Source organism: Delphinapterus leucas, chromosome 2 (assembly GCF_059928025.1).
Source record: "Delphinapterus leucas isolate spDelLeu-1000000601 "Yukka" chromosome 2, BTC_Dleu_Yukka2, whole genome shotgun sequence".
NCBI lineage: Eukaryota > Metazoa > Chordata > Mammalia > Artiodactyla > Monodontidae > Delphinapterus > Delphinapterus leucas.
Genome location: NC_143130.1, coordinates 63742001 through 63765934, shown reverse-complemented (window position 1 = coordinate 63765934; position 23934 = coordinate 63742001). Strand labels below are relative to the sequence as shown.

The window sequence follows — 23934 nt, the reverse complement described above, 5'->3', positions numbered from 1 at the left end:
ATCCAGTAAAGGAAGCTAGTGTGGATGAGGTGGGGTGTGCAGAATGTGAAGGGCCTTAAAGGCCTGTGGGCAGAATGGGAGCCTGCTGCCAGTTAGGCTGTCCTAACAGTTCAGGTGAGATGTAATGAAGACCTGACTAGGGCAGCGGCAATGGATAAGCAAGAATAAAAACAGATGTGTTTGAGAAAGACTCCAGAGGACTGGGTGACTGATTCAGTGTAGGTAGTGGAGGGAAAGGAGGAGTCAGTGGCCTGGTGTGTGAAGAGGTAGAAGAGCCTTGAGGTTAGTGGTTTGGTAAGCTGGCTTCCAGATTTAGTGTGGCCAGTGACTTAGTACTATATCCTTAGGCAAGTCCCTTCCTCCCTATGGGCCTGTTTCTCTCCTGTGAAATAGGGGTGAAAACTGGGGTAGAAAGACAGGCTCTAAGGACCCTTCCCTCCCTCAGAGTCCACAGGGGTGGGGGGGACTCTGATGGGGAGGGAAGCTTGCTACTAAGGAGAGAGGGCAGGTGGGAAGAAATACTGATTTAGGAAGGGAAGTAGGTCATCTCAGGTGAAGTAGGGACTAGAATTTGGGTGGCAACTTGGTTGGTGGAATCACTGAAGGGTGTAGAGGGAGAAAGACCAGGAGGTAAAGAGTGTGTATTCAGTGGGAGGCCCAGCACCTGGCAGGGCCATGGAAGTTGAGGTTCATTCTCAGACTGGGGGCTCCCTAGAGGGAAGACCAAGTTTTTCTATATCAGAACAGACACCTTCTGATGTCTGGAGCCCTATCTCAGATTTGCGCTCTATTTCCTAAGAGGTTCTGCCCTAAATGAAGGCATAACAGATACTGTGTGAATGTAAGATGAGGCAGAGTGGGTAGAGCAGAAAGAACATTAGTCTGGAAGCTGACTAGTTTACACTTAGTCTTATTACCTGTGGTTCAGCCTCCTGTCCTGTACAAGTTAACATGGCAGTCCTTACCCTGTTACGAAGATCACATGTGATGATAAAAGTGCGCTTTAATACACCCAGTGAGGCTCTGAACTTCTGTGGAGGCCAAAGGCCCAAGCATCTGACTGTGAGCCTGGACTGCAGGGGGTATACGCTGAAGGAAGTTACTTATGGAGCATTTGCAACCAGAACCGTTACTCCTCAGAGAACCAGACTTCGCTGAGACTTCTGACCCTCCTAACTGCACCACGCTGATGGAAATCCCCTCTTGAATGCTCCCTAGACTGAGCTCCTCGAGGGAAGCAACTCCATCTAATTCACCTCTGAGCCCCCAGTGCCCCCAGCGGTCAGGCAAGAAAGTCCCTCAGAAGGCGTCCAGTGGATGGTTTCTGACTCAGTACATTGATGCTTGCGTAGCACAGCCACTCCCAGACTCTGGGAAATTAAGAATTTGATTTGGAGACATTGGCCTTCCAGCTTCACTGAAGGTTGCATCCACTCCACGTCTCCCCTACCCTATCAGTGAGGACAAAAGAGTGAATAGATCTGGGTGAAGGCCTTCCTTGGAGAAGTCACGTGGGGAAGCCAGGTTCTGATTCCCAGGAGTCCTCTTCTGTGTGAGTTGGGGATTATCGTATTTGTAGTTGAGCAAACTGAAGCTCAGAGTAGTAGAGTGACTTGCCCAAGCCAAGTTGCCAAGGCGAGTCTGCCTGAGCTTTTTCCATTCCACCACATGCTGTCTCTATACACATTAAGATCCACGATCCAAGTTGGGACTTCTGGAGAAAAACAGCTTCCCCTCTTGCTCCACACGCCTTCCCTCCCTGACTCCGAGAGCAGTTTGTACCCAGGTAGTTTTAAATGATTTCTGGCCCTTTCCAAAAAAATTATCCTCAAAGAAGCAATTTGTCTCCCAGTCACATACATGTATCCTCAACTCACAACCACATATACTCAAAACTATCACACCTTCTGACACCCTGCCTCCTAGGCATCACACACACACACCCTCACAGTTCTTTAGGGTGCTTATGGTAGGTGGTGATTGAGAGATATTTAGGGCCTGCACTTCAGTGGCTCTGCCAAAAAGATGTCAGTGCCAGTGCCCTGATGACAGAAACTCTGCCAGCTAAAGAAGACCATTGCCAGTTTGGGAATATCCAGGTGAGGGGCATCTATACGTTTAAGGGGAAAAGCTCAAGCTATTGGTCAGAATCCCAGTTTAGCCACTTCCTAGCTGGATGTCTTTGGCAAGTCATTTATCTTTTCAATTCCCTTATCTGTAAACTAAGAAGAATACCTACTGCAGTGGGTTGTTGTGAGATTAAAAATAAAGTATGCCTAGCACTCAAATGTTGCAGGACCCTTTCTTCCTTTATCTCGTCGACACTCTCTCTTCTCCTGGTCATTCAAATGCAAAGTCCCTGGTGTTCCAGTTTGAGAGACCAGGACAGGCTTAAAGAACCCCAAAATTCCACTGTGTAAATTAGAAACTGCATTTGTCTGGCAACCAACTGGTTTATATGTTGTACATATGCCATATTTCTGATTTCTAGGTGAGTGGAGGCTTGGAATTTTTTTATTGGATTTTAAGACTGCTATTCACTGCCTTGAAATGTTTTGCTCTCACCTAGCATTATTTACCCCCCTAGGTCACTTCAGCCCAAATCTAGAAAACAGATATAACAATATGTTCCCAGTTTACCCAGCTTTATGCTTTCAAAGTGTTTTATTCTGCATATCAGTTGTTTGATGATTTTTTTTTTAAGGCAGCAGGTTCCTTTGTTCAAATGAAATCTCATTCAGAGGTCTAACACGTAATAGATAAAGGTGGGCCTTGCTTTGGTTGAAGTGAACCCCAAGCACTGCAGTCTCTATCCCTTCACCTCCCACTCATGCCTCCTCCTCGTCAGCCCCTGCCCCAAGATCACTAGTGAACCTCCATTTATTAATCCTGTTCATTCATCCCAGCTACTCCCCACCTCTCACCAGTCTGTGAGAACACAGCCTAGTCTTGACCTTGGTTGCCTCTGCCTATTAATCAGAATCTTTCCCAGGTTTTTCTTCCTCCATCCTCCCCTAAATATTGGTGGCTCCCAAGGGTCTCTCCTGTCTTCTTGCTCTCTTCATTCGTCTTTGTTCTCACCCACTTCCAAGGCTCCTAGCTTCTATCTAAACTAAGTCCCCAACTGATATCTCCAGCCTAGCATCTGCTCTGAACATCATACTCCATACGTCCACTGGCTGCTGGCCACAGAATAGGTATTCATTAAAGGTCAAGGAGGTAAAACAGACTTCACAAGATAAAGTGGGTGACCTAGACTCAGCTGTGCATCTGGCCAGTCTTGAGGCTAAGATAACTATATTAGCTTAGAGAAGTAACCAGGTGCTGATGCAGGGGGAGGGGTAGAAAGAAGTGAGCCTAGAGTGGGGAAGACGGCACTGTGCCTTTTTTGACTACCTTCTCTACACAACTCACTGTCTTGCTTTCCTACTTTCACCTTCATCTTAGTCCTAAAAACTGTATCAGGAACATATTTCCATGTCAGGAACATATTACCCTAAGTTGTCAAAAAGGGATCACTGCTCCCCATCTCCAACCAACACTCTAGGTTTCCGGTTTAGTTAGTTATGTCCATGTTGGCCTTAGCCAGAAAAAAATGAGAGCATTTAAGACTGCAGAACGCCAGATTTAGCTTAAAGAAAAAGAAGGATTTTGTGAAAGCTATGGTGAGGGGTGAAGGAAGGCTAAACACTGCAACAGGTTTCTGAGAGTGCTAGATTTCTATCTGTGGAAAAGACCCAGTCTTCTCTGTGGTCAGTTAAGAGCAGTGCAGTTCAAAACACTTGATATTCACAACTGTTTGTGTGATGGTTAACTATAGGGTGAATATCTCCCAAGGGGAAATATAGTTCCCAAACTGGTGGAGCTTTTAGCTCCTGTCCTTGGTTAGCTAATGATGGTCTGGGGGTAGTAATCTTGGTAGTAACCCAGGTTGGAGACAAACCTAAGACCTCGGTTGGGAGCTCTGGTAGCTTGATTAGTTCATTCCTCCGCTCTGAGTCATTCTGTCTGCCCCACATGTAACAGCGTAGAAACCTTAAAGGTCTATGGGATGGCCTGGGGATTATAGGGGAGACTTGCTGCTTACCAAGTTGGGGGCCAAGTGCGAAGGGAACTGAGGGAATAGGGAGGTGGCTGCACCTTGAAAGAGAAGACTTTGAAAACAAGCTAAAACTGGGGATTTCAAGTGGGAGCTGACCCAACCAGACAAGGGTCTGATAGTTCCTCTATAGGCATCTGCACCGTCCAGCAAAGAACTAGACCCTCAGAGTTGAAGGGCCTGCAGTAGGATCATCTAATAGAGCACATTCTTTTACAAAAGCTAGGACCTGGCTTCAGTTGAGTGGTGAGATCTCAAAACTACCAAAGAGCTCAGTCACTCTAAGAAGGCTTTTCTACCTGGCCATACCTCCTGACCCCCCTACCTGCAGGTGTCTGATTTATGAGAGTTTCCATATGTGTCTGGTTGTCTCTAGAGATGGGAAGACCATAAGGGCAGGAGTCCCATCTTCCTCAAGATATGATGCTAAATAGTCCAGCCTCCCAAGAACCAGTCGCATTCTGTCATTTACCTGCACACTGTGACATGGAGATTGACAATGGTGAACCTCCCAGGCTGAGGATGCTAGGGTACCCTTCACCTCAGGAGTCCCATCCTAGCTAACAGGGATGGGCAGAATGAAGGGACTAAGCCTAGAGGGAGTAAATTAAGTGAAAAAATAGTCAAATCAGAAGCAGAAGCCTGAGTTACCCACAATATTCTCTCTCCCCTGAACACTTTCTTCATCTTACGTTCTCAACTGTGCAATCCAGCATTTCATTGTGGGTTCTCTTGCTTTGTTCACCAAATCTCCTATGTGACAGCCTTGACTTCCTGGACAGATTCAGGGCTCCTTCTCTCTCTTCCCCTTTAACACCCAACACAGGTAGGCGCACACTGAGTATTAATTATCTTCCCAAGGGTAAAGGCTACAAGCAGACTACAGCAGTGGGGGGGAAGCTATTAATCTCTTTCTCTCAGATTTAGGAGACATCAATTTGCTAACCTTCCTTAGAGTCAGGGGCACGGACTAAAACAATGGTTCAAAAACCTGGCTCATCCTGCCGCTCACTCAACCACCTGTTGGGCAGGACCCAGGAAACTGCATTTGTATGGAGCCCTTGCAAGTGATAACCTCACCAATCCTTAGATGTGCAATGAAGAACTCATGCATAACTTCTGAATTTAACAGCAGTTGGGCTACAGTCTCTTCAAATAAATGACAGTTCAAGGCCACCTCCTCCAAATCTTTTATCATTAATCTTGTTTCCTACATACTTCCCCAAACCCCTAACCTCTCTGATTTCCCAGATTTCATGTATCTCTGTTTACCTATTATGCTTGCCTGTCCCCAAGGGAACATCCAAAGAAAGGTCTGGCTTAATTTTTGCACTATACGTCAGCTCTTGATTAAGGTAAGAAACTCAAGAATATTTTGTTAGAAGATCAGGAGATGGATCCTTAGAGGTCTGAGTCAGGTGGTCCGAGTTCTTGCTGTGGCAAATTAATTCTCCTGTGCCTCAGTTTTTCTCTTCTGTCAATACCTACCTCAAAAGTTTGGTTTGAGGGTGAATGAGATAATACCGAGAAAGCACTTTGAACAGTACCTGCAACAGAGTTAAGCAACCAGTAAATGTCAGCTGCTGTCACTTTTATTAAGAACACCCCATGCCAGAACTGCTCCAACTGCACAGGTGTCACTGGCCAACAGGGAAGAGCTACAGAGCATGGGGAGTGGTCCTACGTGGACAAATCTTCTGGTTCTACTCTAAGAGAGAGATGCAAATGACTCAAGATCTTCCAACAAAGGTACCAGTGTAACCAAATGTATGGGGTTTCCCTGAGAGAATGACCCCTCTGGTACCCTGCAGACTTGAGGACCTGTACCAGGAGGTCCTATCTGGGAGAATCAGTCACCAACTCTGTCAGAAACCCTTCTTGTCTATTACATACAGATCTAGTCAAGATCAACTACCTGGAACTTAAGAACTGTCTATACCTTGAATAGAACATTAAAAAAACTCATTTCCAAAGAGAAAACACTATCTCGATCTTTGAGATAGCAACGCAGTAAAGAGGCCAAAGCTTTGTAAGCAGACCAGCCTGAGCTCCAGTTCTAGAGCTGGACCTGCTAAACCTTACCTTCACTGTAACCCTCTGTACCTTACCTTTCTCATCTACACAGAAACAGAAGGAAGGGAGAGTAACATCTCACTGGATTGTTGTGAGGTTTAAATGAGGTAATGGGGGGGGAAGCACCAAACACAGCGATTGGCACTTGGCAAGCAGTCAACTGGTGCTGGTTCCCTTTGTCTGCCCAGAGTTGGGCCATGGCCTTGGGCAAGATGGGCAGCTCTCAGAACTGAAAAGCTATGAGGCCTTGGGTTCCTCCCTGCCTCCCCATCCCTCCCAGACCAGCTCTTGGAGCCCCTCCTCACCTTCCCAGCCCCAGACTGCTACTAAATTGATGAAGCTAAAAGGATTTGATCATGTCGGTATATTTATATGTAAATACAAAACTGTATCGCTGTAAGATATCGAATATGAACATTACAATTATTTTCTGAATCTGACTCAGTCCATTGACGTTAAATACAAAATGAAAAGATTGTAAAAATAAGAATATATACATTCAAAAAGCTTATTACAGTATAAAATTATTGAGGTCTGATCAGCTGCCAACCTCATCTGTGATAGGGGAAGAAGTTTTAGGGGTTCCTGGGATTGTCTTGGGAATGTGGAATGCTGGGAGTCTTGATTCCATCCCTGGCATATCAGGCTAGGTAGGCTGGGAGCAGACAGGGACAGGTTGAATGAATAGGGGGAAAACAGTGATTGCAGGGGACTGCTTCACCCAGACAGGCGTTAAGCTTTTGATTGACACAGAACCCACCCAGCTTGAGCTCCAGGGTTTGGCAGGCTAGAGGCAAGAAAGAAATGGGCATATGAATGGACAGGGCCAAGCTGCATAAGAAAAAGAACATTCTAGCAAAAGAAAAAGGGGCCCCAGCTCATTCTCTCAGGGAGGGAGTCTCATGGTATGTAGTCTCTTCTCTCTCACACGTGGGCTCCCTCTCTCTCCTTCTAAGACTTCGTACCGATTGCTTTTGGCTCTGGCTGCTCAGTGAATTCATCTCTGCCCAGATCCCAACCCCCAAGGGATAGGGAGAGGGGAGAGAGGGTCTGGAATCACAGTGGCGGTCTATTCCCAAAATTGGCAAAGTAAACGGAGGAAGAACCATTAGATAAGGGCAATCCATGCTGGATTAAACCAGTGTCACCACAAACCAGTATTCTTGGCTCCAACAGGCAGCATCCTGGAGAGAGATAAGTCATTATATAAGGATGAGGGCCTGTGGCAGGAGCATGGAGAGTGGATGTGTGTGTGTCCTCTTCCACCACTCTGCGGTCTGACAACAGGCAACATGATCCCCAACCCCAGCTCGTCCAGGATAAACAGTAGGATCCAAAAAGCGAGGAGTCCTGAACTGCAACAAGAAGCCCCAGGAACTTCTACAAAGGAGTATCTCTGTGTATATGTATTTATAGAATACGACCATATTATCACATACAGTATATATTATATACACACGTACGTATGGACTCATACACATAAGTGCACATACACACACGCACACACAGAGAATGACAGAAAAGACTGGAATACACGCCCTAGGTATAAACGTGCTTGGCACTCAGGACGTTCTCTAGAATATGTAACTTGGTCAAGCTCTCTGGGAAGGAGGTGGATGCTCACCAAACCTCCCCATGAAATCCTAGCAAAGGGAAGGAATGGAAAGAGACCTTGAGAAGGAGAATGGCATTGGGAAAGGGGGGAGGGAGGTTCCTTCCCCACTTACCTCGGGGCCCCTGGCAAAAATCGATAGCCACAATTTGGTTTTAATAAGGCACAGTTCGATAGCAGGTGCTAGGAATTAAGAACACATTGCTGCCGGCCCTTTCTAGTGGCAATGTCACCACATCTATCTAGCCAAAGGGAAAGGCTGCCTTGCGTGCACGCGTGCGCCGGGAGACACGAGAAAGAGGTTGGTCCATGGCTTCAGTGTAACTGATGGCAACCTATAGGCTCAGCGGTGTCCAGGGTAGTTTAAGGAAGTCTGGGCAGCAGATAGGAGGCTCGTGGGACAGTTACTGACCCTCCATGGCCAGGAGGTTGTGGCTGGAGGGCACCATGCCCTCCCTCTCTGCAAACTCCAGGATTGCCTTGTAGCAGAAATAGTACTGCTCAGGGGTCTGGATGCTGAAGGCCCTCTGGGTCCTCATGCGGGACACCGTCTGGAACACATTTAGGGTGCCAAGCTCCTCCAGCTGTGCCAGGCAGATGTCCAATGAACAGAAGGTACCTGAAGGAAGGAAGGAAGTGGTCATACCTGATCTACCTCTCCTCTTTCCCTCCCTCTACCAAATTACCCAGGCAGGATTGGATGAATGAATTCAATGGCAAGGTGCCTCATGGCAGGAGGCCAGTTGGCCTTAGGCCTGAAAGGGCTCAAGGAGGAGGTCACAGGGAGTGTTGAAGGCCAGAGAAATGAGAAGGCCTCTTGTCTCTCAGGACATATATGGGGGTAATAGGAAGAGTAGGTGGGAAGGTGACAGAGGGACTTCTTTTTTTCTTTTTTTGCGGTACGCGGGCCTCTCACTGTTGTGGCCTCTCCCGTTGTGGAGCACAGGCTCCGGACGCGCAGGCTCAGCGGCCATGGCTCATGGGCCCAGCCGCTCCGCGGCATGTAGGATCTTCCCGGACCAGGGCACAAACCCGTGTCCCCTGCATCGGCAGGCGGACTCTCAACCACTGCGCCACCAGGGAAGCCCCAGAGGGACTTCTTGCTTCAATCCCAGACAGATAGAATGACAGCACTCCCACACCTGGGTCCTAATTTTCAGAATCCACAACTTCTCCACAGAGACCTATCACAAACCTATTCTTCCTTTCTCCCAAAGGGACCTCTGAACTAGAAGGCCAACAGTCCCTGCAATGTACATCTGCTTAAGGCAAAAGCTGCTAACTGGTTCCAGAATGGAGAGCACAGTCCAGGGTGGAAATCTCCCCAGGGAAGTGTATGGGAAGAAAGCAACAGCCCAGCTGAAGCTCTCTGGGACACCCAGGTGACAGTGATGGGATCAGAAGATAATCATGCTGATGGGATGTATAAAGCATCAAACCCCTAGAGGACTTGGCTTGTGAAGTATATATTCTGGCCAGTACACCTAACACTTGGGATACTAAAAGGACATTAAAGAGGAATTTTTCATGGTAATTCACCACCAATGGATCAAATACGCACATTCTGGCAACTAAGAGCTTTGTTATTCCTCCCCCACCCTTAGTGCCTCTGGATGCTCCAAGAGCTGCATCAGGTGCATTACCTGTCCTGCCAATGCCTGCACTGCAATGGACCACAATGGGTGGCTCAGGGCACTGCCCTTTGGAGCGTGCTCCCATGCTGCTGACGGCCAGCCTTTGCTGGTTCCTGACGGCTCTCAAGAAATCAATAAGGGAAGCTGCCGAGGAAGGGACACCATAATCTGGCCAGCTCAGGAACTGAAAGTGGGTCACGTGGCGTTTCTGCCGTTCCTTGGATGAAAAAAGAAGCAAAAGTTAATGAGGTCATTTCTCCTTGCCTCTGACTACCTTTGGCTTTTCCAGATTCTCAACCCTCTGGAATTGCTATCACCAAGGTTCCTATCACCCTCAACTTTCTCCACAATTGCTTCTCTATGAACGCAAAGGAAAGATTAAATGCCTGGAGAGGGCAGAATTCCTATATTATATGATCCAGATTTCTTATGTTATAAAAAGTTTCATTCCTAAGTAATGCCACTGTTGTGTTGAGACAATATGGCTATTCTGGCTCTGAGTCGAATATCCTGATCCTGTTTCCAGAAGAATGGAAGTAACTTATAAGCTCCCTGGAATCCTGCCTATTCCCTTTGGAGATTTTTACAGTAAAGGTTTTCCCCCAGCTTCAAAAGAGTGAGAAAATAAAATTTACCTCTGTGTTGTGAATTTCTAGCGTTGTTTTCTTATAATGGTTCATATTCTCCACGCCTAGATTGGTCACTGTGAGGAAGCCAAATCGGATCCGAGAGTCTTTTTCTAAAGGCCAGTATTGGCCACACTTTCTCCTGCCGCCCTCCTCAAAGCTGAAGACACACAGAGAAAGATAAGCCTTCCATCCTTCTTCTCCACAGCAATAACTCTGCTCTACCCATGACCTGCTGTACCCTTAGGCAGATATGTCATCTCTTGCATTGCTTCTGTCTAATCTATCCCCTTGCTTCTTGGCAGAAAAAGGAAACCTTCATTCTAAACAGATGTAACAACAGCTAAATTTTCTGCATGTACTCATTCAGTGGACATTTATTGAGCACTAGCTACATCCATTTGGTCCCTTTCCTGATACCTCTTGGTACTACTCACATATCTGGCATAAATACTGGGTGGACAAAGAAAGACAGTCCACCTGGACAGAGAAAATATGGTGGGCCAGGTCAAACTCCCTGCCCTATATCTCAGTTACTGTTCATTCTCTTCCCCAGTGAGAGCCCTTGGCTGATAGAGGAGTGGGAAAGGCACAGTTCCTGGGATGCCAACAGGTTTATGTAAAGGCCTAAAGTCCACCTCACTACTCTTCCAGTGGCTCCAAAGTACTCCAAGGTGGTACTTCTTCCACTCCAAATCAAAGGTGGCTTGTAACAGTGCCATGAGGAAGGGACCTGAGCAAACATTCTCATTAATTTTTTTCTCCTCATGTGAAATGGGTTATAATTATCATAATGATAATGATGATACTCATGAAATATTAATTCCTAAAGTTCTGGCAGATACATACACCAAAATTTCAAAAATATTCCTTTCGTCAAGAGCTTCCTGCCTGACCTATTATGTTTCACATCTCTTTTTTTCAAGTTCTCCTACAGGTGGAAATATGAACAAGAAGAAAAATCGTCAAAAGTAGCAAGGAAAGGGAGAACTAAGGGGAACTGGTAATTCAGAAGCCAGGAAGACGGCTGACCTTTGGAAGTAGGGAGCAGGCTAAAAGTAAATCGCTCCATGTTTCCCAATGCTTCCTCTAGTAGTTAAGGCCAGGACCTCAGGATAGGCTGTAACTGGCACAGGGTCACCAGAGCCACGGATTAAAGCTTTGACAAGCTAGATCTATCAATCTCCACCATACCCTGGCTCTGTTAACTCTGGGTCAGCTAAGAAAAAAGCTAAGACATCTCAAATTCTTTGCCATGGCTTTCCTAATCCTCATTGTTTCTAAGAGCTAAACTCCCCTCTAGAATCACCCATGCTTGGGGACGGGGGAGGGGGGGAAGTGCAATGGGTAGAAAAGGGATGAACTCACCGGGTGGTCATGACAATCACCAAGACTTTTTGCTCCCATACCATGAGCCAGAAATCACGATAGGTATTCTCCAAAGGGCCTACAATGAAAGTAGAAGACAAGGAACGTGACCCTGGGAAGCTCTTCTTTCCTTCTTAGGCTCTTCTGTTTTTTTCCAACTACTAACTCCAAAGCACATACGCTGGCTCCCTGCCTTTTTGACTATATCCCTGCTATTCAGGGTGGTCCTTGGGCAAGCAGCACCAGCATCGTATGGGAGAGGATTAGAAATGCACAATCTGCATTTTAACAAGATTCCCAGGTAAAATTGTAGGTAGGCTACAGTTTGAGAAGCATTGCTACATATCCTCTTAGAGCCTCATCAACAGGGCTTCAGCTATCACATCCAGACTGAGAGTGTCAACTGTGCACATGTCTCTAGCTGCTTTCACCTCACCTAAGCCTTATAATCACCAGTTGCCTACTAAACCATTCCCCTTCCATGTCGCCTCATCCATCTCCTCAGACCCCGCATGTTTGCAATTCAGTCTCCTCCTTCAAAATTAGCCTTCTCTCTCTACTTTCTCAACTCTGTTAACAGTACTGGCATTCTTAAATGACTCAGTCTCAAAAAGTTGGAGTCAACTCTGACTTACCCATTTCTTTCATCTCCCAGAAACAGACACCAAGTCCTAGATTTTTTTTGCCTTTGGAATGTTTTTGGTTTTTACCCTTTTGCCCCTATCCTGGTCTTCCTGCCGAAATTCACTGCCACAAAGACCATATCATCTTTTGTCTGAGTTCCTGTAGTACCATCTTGGTTTACTTTTCTGAATAGGAATTTTTCTTCCAGTCTATTCTGGATACCCTTGCCAGTTTAATCTTTCTAAAAAATTGCTTCATCACAATATAGACACACAAGCGCACTTCTGCCTCTATTCCTTTGTTCACATTCTCTCACCTCCATTGCCATTGGACTTTCTACCCATTTTCTGTTTTTTTTTTTCTTCCAGTTTTATTGAGCTATAATTGGCAAACAGCACTGTATAAGTTTAAGGTATAGAGAGCATAATGATTTGACTTATTTATGTCATGAAATGATTACCACAATAAGTTTAGTGAACATCCATCATCTCATATAAATACAAAATTTAAAAGAAAAAAAAAACTTTTTTCCTTGTGATGAGAACTCTTAGGTTCTACTTTCTTAACAGCTTTCATGTATAACACACAGCAGTGGTAATTATATTTATCACACTGCACATTACATCCCTAGTACTTATTCAGCTTATATCAATAAATTTGTACCTTCTGACTGCCTTCATCCAATTTCCCCCTCTCCCCAACCCCTGGTAACCATAAATATGATCTCTTTTTCTATGAGTTTGTTTTCGAAGTATAATTGGCCTACAACACTATGTTAGTTCCCGGTGTACAACATATAGGGATTTGTATGTTTTTCGATATTTCTATACACTGCAAAATGATCAACACTCTACCCATTTTCAAGTGCTGCCTCTTCCTTAAAGCTTTCTCTTAACACCACATTCCTTTTTTTAAAAAATTTATTTATTTATTTATTTATTTATGGCTGTGTTGGGTCTTCATTGCTGCACATGGGGGCTACTCTTCGTTGCGGTGCGTGGGCTTCTCATTGTGGTGCGTGGGCTTCTCATTGCGGTGGCTTCTCTTGTTGCAGAGCACGGGCTCTAGGCGCGCAGGCTTCAGTAGTTGTGGTGCATGGGCTCAGTAGCTGTGGCTCACGGGCTTAGCTGCTCCGTGGCATGTGGGATCTTCCCGGACCAGGGCTCAAACCCGTGTCCCCTGCGTTGGCAGGCGGATTCTTAACCACTGTGCCACCAGGGAAGCCCCAACACCACATTCCTTGTAGGGCTTCCTCTCATCTCAGCTCTTGATGGCACATCTGGATCAAAACATCTTAACCATTTAATGTATATGGTCTTACATCAGTCATTTTACTTTGTGAGAAGTAATCATATCTCAGGCAAACATGGTGCTGAGGGCAAGGGCTATGTCATCAACTACTGCTTTTAGAGTTAGAATCTGTACAGGGCTGGGCACTCAGCAGGAACGCTGAAGATGCCTGTGAGCCAGTAACTCCCTTTCAATCAAGTGAGTAACAACCGAGGATAATTCCTTGTACTTCCCCAGTGCTTTTTTCTCCTTTGCTTTCAGGGAAGCAGGGCACTACCAAGGGCTGATTTTGTCATGGAAATCTGCTAATTGCACTACCATTTTTGCTGAAGTCTCTTAGGAAGCACTACCATCTTATGATACTAGAATTCCCTCTTTGCAGAAGTGGACACTGCCAGGAGCATGTGAAGTCTTGGAAACAAGCTAAATGTCTAACAAGAGAGGATGTTAAATTATGGCATACCCCCAAATTTAAGTAGTCCATAAAGGTGATATTATAAGATTTGTATTTTTGCTATGGAAAGGTATCCACAAGACAACCATCAACAGAAAAAAGAGAAAAGCCCATTTTGTTAGATAGTTTATATGTCCATATCTATTTGTATGTACAGAATGAGGTTTAGAAGGAGATGCTGCAAAATGTTAACATTTTCTCTGGGTCTCTGGGTTATGAGTGATTTTCATCTTCATTTTCTACAATGGACATGGCATTACCATAGCATGCATGTCAAGAAGATAATAAAAACACCCTTTCCCCACCTCTGACTCTTAGCCGTGTTCACATCGCACTATACTGCATCACAGCAGCTCTCATATACTTTATTTTCCACATTCAAACCACTGGCAAAATTGGTGTTGCCAGTCAGAGCACCTGATAATAGCACTTAGACTCAAGGCTAGATGGAGAAGGGTCATAATTTCCTCAAAGGCATAAAAGAGAGATTTAGAAGGGAAAGTTACACTTCCCAGGTTAGACTCTTTAACAGTAGACTTCTGCGAAGAAATAAAGTCAGCAGTTTATGCTGACATGGATGAAACAATCCACTAACCTGGCTTGCAAGGACTTTTGAATCAAACAGACATGTGCCCAATCCTGTCTGTGTCACTTACTAGCTGTGTGACCCAAGGTCACCTAATCTCTTTGGGCTTGTTTGTTCGTGGATTAATAAACCTTCCTTGCGGAGTGTCTATAATTAGATGGTGATTATATATCTAATATATAATAGATACTTTCAATAAATGACAGATATTATTAGAAATATTATGAATAAAAATCAGAATACTGAACACAGCCAAGAAGGTTAACCAGACAAACCAAACCAGCCTTCTCAACATCACAGGATCCCATTTTCCAGTCCTAACAGAGTGCTGATGCCTTCTGAAGATGATCAGTGTTTAACTCAAGAAATCCTCTTTCTCATACTCCTGGATGAGCTTCTTCTCCTGCACAGGGCCTTCAGAGCCAGCCTAAAGGATTCAATCCCTGGATTCTGCAGAACTAGCAACTCTAAGAAGTGCCCTTGCCTTCTAAACCTGGAGAGAGGAGCATTCTGAGACCCTTAGAGTCAATCCTTACCCTCCATAAGCCCATCCATGCCACGGTCATCCTCCTCAACAAAGTCCTACTCTCAGGCAGATCACATCCTAATCTATACCTGCCCAAAATCTTTCCTGATAGTTCTCTTATTTGTTCCTAGGGTCTTGAAAGGACTTGTTGGAGAGAGTAGTCCCTCCTAAGGGACAAACAATAAATCTGTGACCATCAGACCAATTGGCTATCGTTTTGCAAAGCCTGCTTCTCTATATATACACAACACATATTTTCTCTTTTACTGAACTATTTAAGTTTCAGACATTATGACATTTCACTCCTAAATACTTGAACACGTATTCTCCTGTAGAACAATACCATTATCACACTGCAGCAATTAAACATTAATACAATAATATTATCTAATACACAGTCTCCAACTGTCCCAATAGTTTGTCCTTAACAAATTTTTCTCCAAATTGAGTTTGCAAGTATGGATGACACACTGCCTTTGGTTATCAATGTCTCTTTAGTCTCCTTTAATCCAGAACAGTTCCCTGTCTTTTTTTTTCCCCCATGGCATTAACTTTGAAAAGTCTAACCCAGGTCTCTAGTATGTTCCACAATCTGGATTTGTCAGGTTTGTCTCTCATTATTAGATTCAGACTTAAAAACTGGCAACAGGACTTCCCTGGTGGCACAGTGGTTAAGAATCCGCCTGCTAATGCAGGGGACACGGGTTCAAGCCCTGGTCTGGGAAGATCCCACATGCTGCGGAGCAACTAAGCCCGGGCGCCACAGCTATGGAGCCTGCGCTCTATAGCCCACGAGCCACAGCTACTGAGCCCACATGCCACAACTAAAGCCCGCGCGTGTAGAGCCTGTGCTCCACAACGAAGAGTATCCCCCACTAGCTGCAACTAGAGAAAGCCTGCACGCAGCAACAAAGACCCAACGCAGCCAAAATTTTAATAAATAAATAAATTTATTAAAAAAACCCCAAAAAACTGGCAACATACAACACAGGTTATGTTGTGTAGTTCTCACTATACCACAACAGGAGGCATATAATATCTATTTGTCCATTATTGGTGATGTTAAGTGTGATCACTTGGTTAAGGAGGTATCCGCCAGATCTCTTGCTGGCCATATTCCACAATGGTCAAAGGGCCTTAATTCCATATGATGGCCTGTCATGTCCTCCTATGTTGTGACTTCTCACCACCCTCTTTGAAGAAAACCTGGTATTCTCCTTGAGATGGCAAAAAACAGGTCAGGAGTAGTACTAGGGCCCACAAGAATATTAACAGAGGCTCCATCTGAAATCCTCCTAGAGCGCCCAATACTTCACTGTCAGACCTAGCAAAGACTATCCATGTCAGAGACTGCTGGCGTGCTCTGTGATGGTACAGGGACCAGCAAAAGCCTCTTAAGCCAGCAACCCCCATTCACAGACTGAACTCAATCTCTGGGAAGTTCCATTGCCATTCCTTTATGTCCTACTTGACATAAAGAGCATCTCACTGCCCAGTGAACTCTGATGTCCCATTCCCTTGGGTTGGCAACACTAAGACACAGTCCAAAAACTTGTAGTAATGTTGTGTGTTCAAATCTCTAGTTTATCTCTATGCAGTGAGCTTCCAGGCACATCTGGTACAGAAACTCTACACCTCTCATCTGCCTTCCTCAATAACCCTCAATCTTTATGAAAGGCCAGGATCTACTGGCTGCAACATCACCTCAAGCTACCATTTCCTTTAAAAATTATGCTATCATCTGATGCCAACAATCACAGGTAGATGACACAAAACCAATTTGTGAGGGGCAGACTACTTACCTTGTGTCCCAATGTAAGCATTCTTCTGTTTGTAGCCATCCATGAAACTGGCATTGATGTAATCTGTCTAATGATAAAAAGGAAATATCGTTGCAGCTGTGTGGGATACACCATTTGGGTAGGAAAATGATGTACTAAGTAAATAAAACTCAAGGTATGAATTTTCTCTTTTTGTCACGCAGAAAATGAGGAGTGAAAGGACCAATTCAAAACCTCACTTCCACAAATGTTACTGGGACAAGTGGATATCCACATGCAGAAAAAATGAAGCTTACCCCTTCCTCACATCATATACAAAAACTAACTCCAGGAAATTCCCCGGCAGTCCAGTGGTTAGGACTCAGTGCTTTCACTGCTATGGTCTGTGTTCACTCCCTGGTCATGGAACTAAGATTCTGCAAGCTGCACAGCGAGGCCAAAAAAAGCCCCCAAAAAACAAAAACAAACAAACAAAAAACCTAACTCCAAATGGATCACAGACCTAATGTAAGAGCTAAAACTATAAAACTCTTAGAAGAAAACATAGGATTAAATATTTGTGACCTTGGGTTAGGCAAAGCCTCCTTAGATATGACACCAAAAGCACAAGCAACAAAAGAAAAAACAGATAAATTGAACTACATTAAAACTGAAAACTTTTGTGCTTCAAAGGACACCATCAAGAAAGTGAAAAAACAGGGGATTTCCCAGGTGGTCCAGTGGCTGAGACTCTGCGCTCCCAATGCAGGGAGCCTGGGTTCAATCCCTGGTCAGGGAACTAGATCCCATATGCATGCAGCAACTAAAGATCCCACATGTCACAACTAAGACCCAGTGCAGCCAAAATAAATAAATAAATAAATATTTTTTTAAAAAAAGAAAGAAAGCGAAATAACCACCCACAGAATGCACACATTTGATAAGGGATTTGTATCTAGACTATATAAAGAACTCCCACAAATAAATAGTAAAAAGACAACTCAGTTTTAAAATGGGCAAAGAATCAGAATAGCCATTTTTCCAAGATGATATATAAATGGCCAATGAGCAACATGAAAAGTTGCTCAACATCATTAGTCATCAGGGAAATGCAAATCAAAACCACACTGAGATACCACTTCACACTCACTAGAATGGCTACAGGTAAAATATAATAACAAATATGGGCAAAGATGTAGAGAAACTGGAACCCTCATACACTGCTAGTGGTAATGTAAAATGGTATAGTCACTTTGGAAAACCGTCTGGCACTTCCTCAAAAGGTTAAACACAGAGCTACCATGTGACCCAGCAATTCCACTCCCAAGGGAAATGAAGACACAGATGTAAACAAAAAAACCTCATAAACAAATATTCACAGCAGCATCATTCATAATAGCCAAAAAATGGAAACAACTCAATTGTTTATCAACTAATGAATGGGTAAATAAAATGTGGCATATATCCAAACAATGGAATATTATTTAGCAATAAAAAGGAGTGAAATACTGATACATGCTACAACATGTATGAACCTTGAAAACACGCTGAGAGAAACCAGACACAAAAGGCCATATATTGTATGATTCTATCTATGTGAAATGTCCACAATAGGCAAAAAGAGTGGACAAAAAGTAGGTGGGTTTGCGGGAAACGGGGAGTGACTACCAAGGCGAGTTTCTTCTTTAGGTGATAAAATGTTCTAAAGTTGATTGTGGTGATAACTGCATGACTCTGGGAATATATTAAAAACCAATGACTTGTACACTTTTAATGAGTGAACTGTTTGGTATGTGGATTATATCTCAGTAAAGCTGTTATTTACAAAACGGAGTTCATTAGGACTTGTAGCACTACAGCTCAGAACCAAAACCAAAAGGCAGGCAAGCCAAGCAACCTAAGCGGGAACACCTGTCCATGCTGTGACACACAAAAGGCAAAGTGTGACTGGAGAAGGAAGAAAGCTATACCTCACAGCTAGGACCATCAACAGTATGGGCCAAACGGGCTCCATTACTGCCTAAATTAACACAAAGCAAAAAGCCACACACATTCAGAAGAGTCTCAATGAATAGCTCCTGACTCACTCTCTTCTGCGGGCCTTTTCCCACCTCCCAATGTCCTCGGTCTTATTTACATCATTAGCCATCAGGGAAATTAAATAGGATATGGAGGGTTACAGGAGGACAAAAGTAAAAAAGTTTCAACAGCAAACTAGGGAAAATCCATACTCCACTCCACTCTAGAGAGATGGGAATGACTCCCCATCAACCCTTTCTCCACTGGGTTCCAACACTTGGAGGACAGTCTGAACTGTCAGTACCACACAGCCACCCTAAGAAAACATCTCCAGGGAGTTCCCTGGCGGTCCAGTGGTTAGGACTTGGTGCTTTCACTGCCATAGGCCCGGGTTCAATCACTGGTCGGGGAACTAAGATCCTGCAAGCTACACGGCTCGGCCAAAAAAAAAAAAAAAAAATCTCCATCTCATGGTCAAACCCATGCTATTTGGATATATGTCCATTAGATAGTCAGTCTACCAACTTATCCTCCCACTAATTATTTATTCAAGAGTTTCCTGCTCTGTTCTTCTCCCACAGCAACTGGTATTGACCTCATACTACTAGTGTTCTACCCTGACTTGGACACCTTCACTGAGCTAATGGATCATCTGCAGCAGACCCAGAAAGCTAAAAGTCTCACTCACCCCAACCAGGCTTCTCAATCCAGGGCCCACCCATAGTCAGCCAAAGCCCATCCTCTGTTCAGCCTGGCACATTCAAATGGTACACACTGCAGGACCCAGGTGAGAAGGCATAGAAAAGTACAAAGGATTTACCTGGTACATGCCAATCAACATATTATATAAGTAATATATGAGCTGTTACTCTTGGAGCTACCTTCATGCTTTGAAAAGAAATGCCACCTATTTAAAGGAGACATTTCTTTATAACTAAGGATACCAGCTCTTAGCATCCTTGTCTCTGAGAGCACTGGGAATTAAAATCAGCAACTTCAGAAGAATCATTACATATTAAAAACTGAAAATGACCTCAGAGATAAAGTATAGACTTAGGGGCAAACTGAAATAGTAGGAAGAAACACAGCATGCACATTATGTTATGGGCCAGGTTCAACTGAAACTGGACTAACGGCTTTGTAATTCCAGGTGAAATCTGTTGAACAATTCACTAATAAACCTGAATCCTCCACTTATTGTGGAAATAAAGGCTATACCAATATTTGTAGTAATGAGAGGGACTATAACTCAAGCGACGAACTTCAGATTAATTACAGAATGACTAGAATAGTCTCCTGGTACATTGGGATTCACTCATTCATTCACAAATAATTTACTGAATGTCTGATACATGCCAGGCACTGTCCTAGGTCTTGAAGACAGAGTAGTCAACAAGACATACATTCAGATTATCTCTGACTCCAGAGCCCCAACTCAACTAAGATGATCTTAATAATACTGGTGAATTTGCCTTCAGTCAGCCAGACTCTTAGCTAATGCCACTGCAGGTAAACCCTCTCTAAGGATCCTAGACAGGATTATGAATTCAGTTTATGTGCTTGAAACACTAGGGTCAAAAGAGATTAAAACCATGATCCCAGGGTACTAACTCATGTACCATACATACCCAAATATAAGGCAATGATGTTCCTAAGAATTATCCTCCAGGAAAAAGGGGGGATATAACAAGTCCCTATACTGTGTCATGTTAAGGGGCACTATTTAAACTCCTTTTAAATAGTGAACGCAACCTCAATCAATGCTGTTTTTTGATGCGTACAGAGGTCACCAGACAGAACTGTTGTATCGGAAGGAAAAAGAAGAAATGTAACACCTATTTAATTGTTGACCTCAAAATTCTTAAGCGTTGGATGCTGCTGTAAACAAGTTATAATAAAGAGGACTTTAAAAAGGAATAAGTAAATGATAATGCTACAGAGGATGCATGAGATACAGGATGAATGAAAAGAAAAAAATGTGCTAATGTTATGCTAATAGACTTTTCTGACTTAGAATAAACTTTCCAGTGACAATACCAGGCACTTAAAAAAGGAAATAAAAATGATGTGTTCTGGAAAACTGTTCGACTGACTCAAAAAGTAGCTCAAATGAGGACAAAGAAACTGATATTAAAGGTGTATGTATAAAGTTTGAATAACTTTTCACTAAATATCTCTACTAAGTACATGTGATTTTTAATATGCACAGATATGATCAAATTAATACATTAAATAATAGAGGCACCTGACCAATTTATCTCTATCCCTATATATTTATGTATACACTAGTTGTCCAAAATTTTTGTCAGATCTTCTAGATGGAAAAATCAGAGGTCACTTTTTTTTTTAAGAGTTGGATTTCTTTCTTTCTTTTTTTTTTAATATTTATTTATTTGGTTGCCCTGGGTCTTAGTTGCGGCATGCAGGATCTAGTTCCCCGACCAGGGATCAAACCCAGGCCCCCTGCATTGGGAGCGTGGAGTCTTAATCACTGGACCACCAGGGAAGTCCTAGAGGTCACTTATAACGAGAGTCGCCTGGTATTGACGCATATACACTCACCAGTATGGTGGATGACATGACTATGACTTTATTAGGAGTAAAAGGCGAAATAATTGAACATTTATCGAGCACCTACAGTAATATGCCAAACTTTGTGCTATCAGCATGTACATAAAATATTTCATTTAATTTCTACTTAGTACTGTGAGATGGGCACATAGGGACTTGTGTATGTTAATAACTAGTATGTAGTCTAAAACTAAAACCTTGAGGCTGCTCTGGTGGCATGGTGGTTAAGAATCCGCCTGCCAATGCAGGGGACATGGGTTCCAGCCCTGGTCCAGGAAGATCCCACATGCCGCAGAGCAACTAAGCCCGCGAGCCACAACTACTGAGCCCTCGTGCCACAACTACTGAAGCCCGCGCACCTAGAGCCCCTGCTCTGCAAGAAGATAAGCCACCGCAATGAGAAGCCCATGCACCGCAACAGAGCAGCCCCTTCTCGCCGCAACTAGAGAAAGCCCACGCGCGACAACGAAGACCCAACGTAGCCAAAAATAAATAAATAAATTTTAAATATATATATATATATGTATATATATATATATATATATATATAGTTTAAAAAAATAAAACTCAAACCTTCTCTCTCTGGCTTAGAGTCCATGTTCTTTCTACTACAGTATTAGTAAGCTTCACTTTGGAAGAGGCTTAAATTTCCCTCAGTGCTCCTAAAAGGATGGCATTTATCTTTCTACCTGAGCGTGGCCGCTTCGTTTTGTCAGCTTCACTCTAGTTTGGTCCAGGCAGGGTACATCCCCATAGCGGTTCTTCTCTAGGTTTCCTGGAGACCTGAAGGAAATGAAACAAACTAAAATAAAGAAAAAAAAAAACAGCTACAAGAGTTGAAAATGGATGACAATGCAAGTGGAACTGAGCGCAAGTCAGGAGATTGTTGTCATTCATAACTTTTTTTTTTTGGTACTATTTGGTTTCGAAAAAATCATTTGCATACATATTGATTAAAAGCAAAAAAAAACTTATAAAGACCACACATATAAAGTAATACCCTATATTGTTCATAGGTATGAATGTATATGTAACAGTATAAACAAAATGATCTGGTAGGAAACATACCACATTCATACTAGTAACTGCTTCTGGGGAATGAGGAGAACTGATGGTGAGGATTAGAAGGATTTCAACTTTACAGTTAATTCTTTTATACAATAAAAAAGATGAAGCAAATCCAACAAAATGCTAAAAACTGTCAGTACTAATGCGGTGATAGGAAATAGTTGTTTGTCACATTATGCTCTGTTCTTTCTCATATTTAAAAAAAAAAAATTCCCAGACTTCCCTGGTGGCACCAGGGTTAAGAATCCACCTGCCGGGCTTCCCTGGTGCCGCAGTGGTTGAGAGTCCGCCTGCCAATGCAGGGGACACGAGTTTGTGCCCTGGTCTGGGAAGATCCCACATGCCGCGGAGCGGCTGGGCCCGTGAGCCATGGCTGCTGAGCCTGCAGGTCCGGAGCCTGTGCTCCGCAACGGGAGAGGCCACAACAGTGAGAGGCCCGCGTACCGTAAAAAAAAAAAAAAAGAATCCACCTGCCAATGCAGGGGACACGGGTTCGAGCTCTGGTCCAGGAAGATCCCACATACCACAGAGCAACTAAGCCTGTGCACCACAACTACTGAGCCTGCACTCTAGAGCCCACAAGCCACAACAACTGAGCCCGCATGCCACAACTACTGAAGCCCACACACCCAGAGCCCATGCTCTACAACAAGAGAAGCCACCACAATGAGAAGCCTGCGCTCCACAACGAAGAATAGCCCCCACTCGCCACAACTAGAGAAAGCCTGCGTGCCGCAATGAAGACCCAACGCGGCCAAAAATAAATAAATAAATTTATTAAACACAGTTTGAGTACTCTGTGGATTAAAAAAAAAAAAAAAAAAAGGGCTTCCCTGGTGGCGCAGTGGTTGAGAGTCTGCCTGCCGATGCAGGGGACGTGGGTTCGTGCCCCGGTCTGGGAAGATCCCACGTGCCGCAGAGCGGCTGGGCCCGTGAGCCATGGCCGCTGAGCCTGCGTGTCCGGAACCTGTGCTCTGCAACGGGCGAGGTCACAACAGTGAGAGGCCCGCGTACCACAAAAAAAAAAAAAAAATCCTTCTTCCCACACAAATAAGCCCAGCTGATATTTTACAAAGTTCCAAGAACAATTCAATAAAAGGAATACTCTTTTCGACCAACAGTGCTGGAGTAATTAGATACCTATAGGGAAAAAAATCTGAACATCAACCTAAACCTTACACCTTACACAAAAGTTCATTCAAAATGGATCACAGACTTAAATTAAATGTAAAACATAAACCTATAAAAATTTTAGGAAAAAAAACGTAGAAAAATCTTTGGATTCTAGGGCTAGGCAATGTGTTCTTAGACTTGACACCAAGAGCATGATCCCTACACGGAATAACTGTTAAAGGAACTTCATCAAAATCAACTTCTGCTTCACAAGAGACCCAGAAAAGGATGAAAAAAAAGCTACAGACTGGAAGAAAATATTCGCAAACCATGTATCCAACAAAGAACCAGTACCTAGAATATAAAGAACTCTCAAATCCCAACAGTTTAAAAAAAAATCCAAATAGAAAATGGGCATAAGACATTTTACAAAGAGAATATACAGACGGCAAAAAAGCACATGAAAAGATGCTCAATATCATGAGATAGTAGGAAAATGTAAATTAAAACC

At 43.7% G+C, this 23934-nt stretch overlaps 1 protein-coding gene across 2 annotated transcripts in view; it reads right to left on the bottom strand.

Annotated features, from left to right (window-relative positions):
• Positions 1 to 1278: 1278 nt before the first annotated feature.
• PTPN9 (protein tyrosine phosphatase non-receptor type 9) overlaps positions 1279 to 23934 on the bottom strand; it is an 85225-nt gene continuing 62569 nt past the window's right edge. Inside the window, exons 10-15 of one of the 2 annotated variants that reach the window (XM_089906982.1) lie at positions 21932 to 22025; positions 16695 to 16761; positions 11413 to 11491; positions 10054 to 10204; positions 9428 to 9635; positions 1279 to 8403 (exon numbers count right to left, since the gene is read on the bottom strand). In XM_089906982.1, the coding sequence (XP_089763108.1) occupies positions 8189 to 8403; positions 9428 to 9635; positions 10054 to 10204; positions 11413 to 11491; positions 16695 to 16761; positions 21932 to 22025 (814 nt within the window). In that variant the 3' untranslated portion in view covers positions 1279 to 8188. The remainder of the gene's footprint in view (positions 8404 to 9427; positions 9636 to 10053; positions 10205 to 11412; positions 11492 to 16694; positions 16762 to 21931; positions 22026 to 23934) is intronic. The other variant, XM_022580083.3, reaches the window with a different exon arrangement.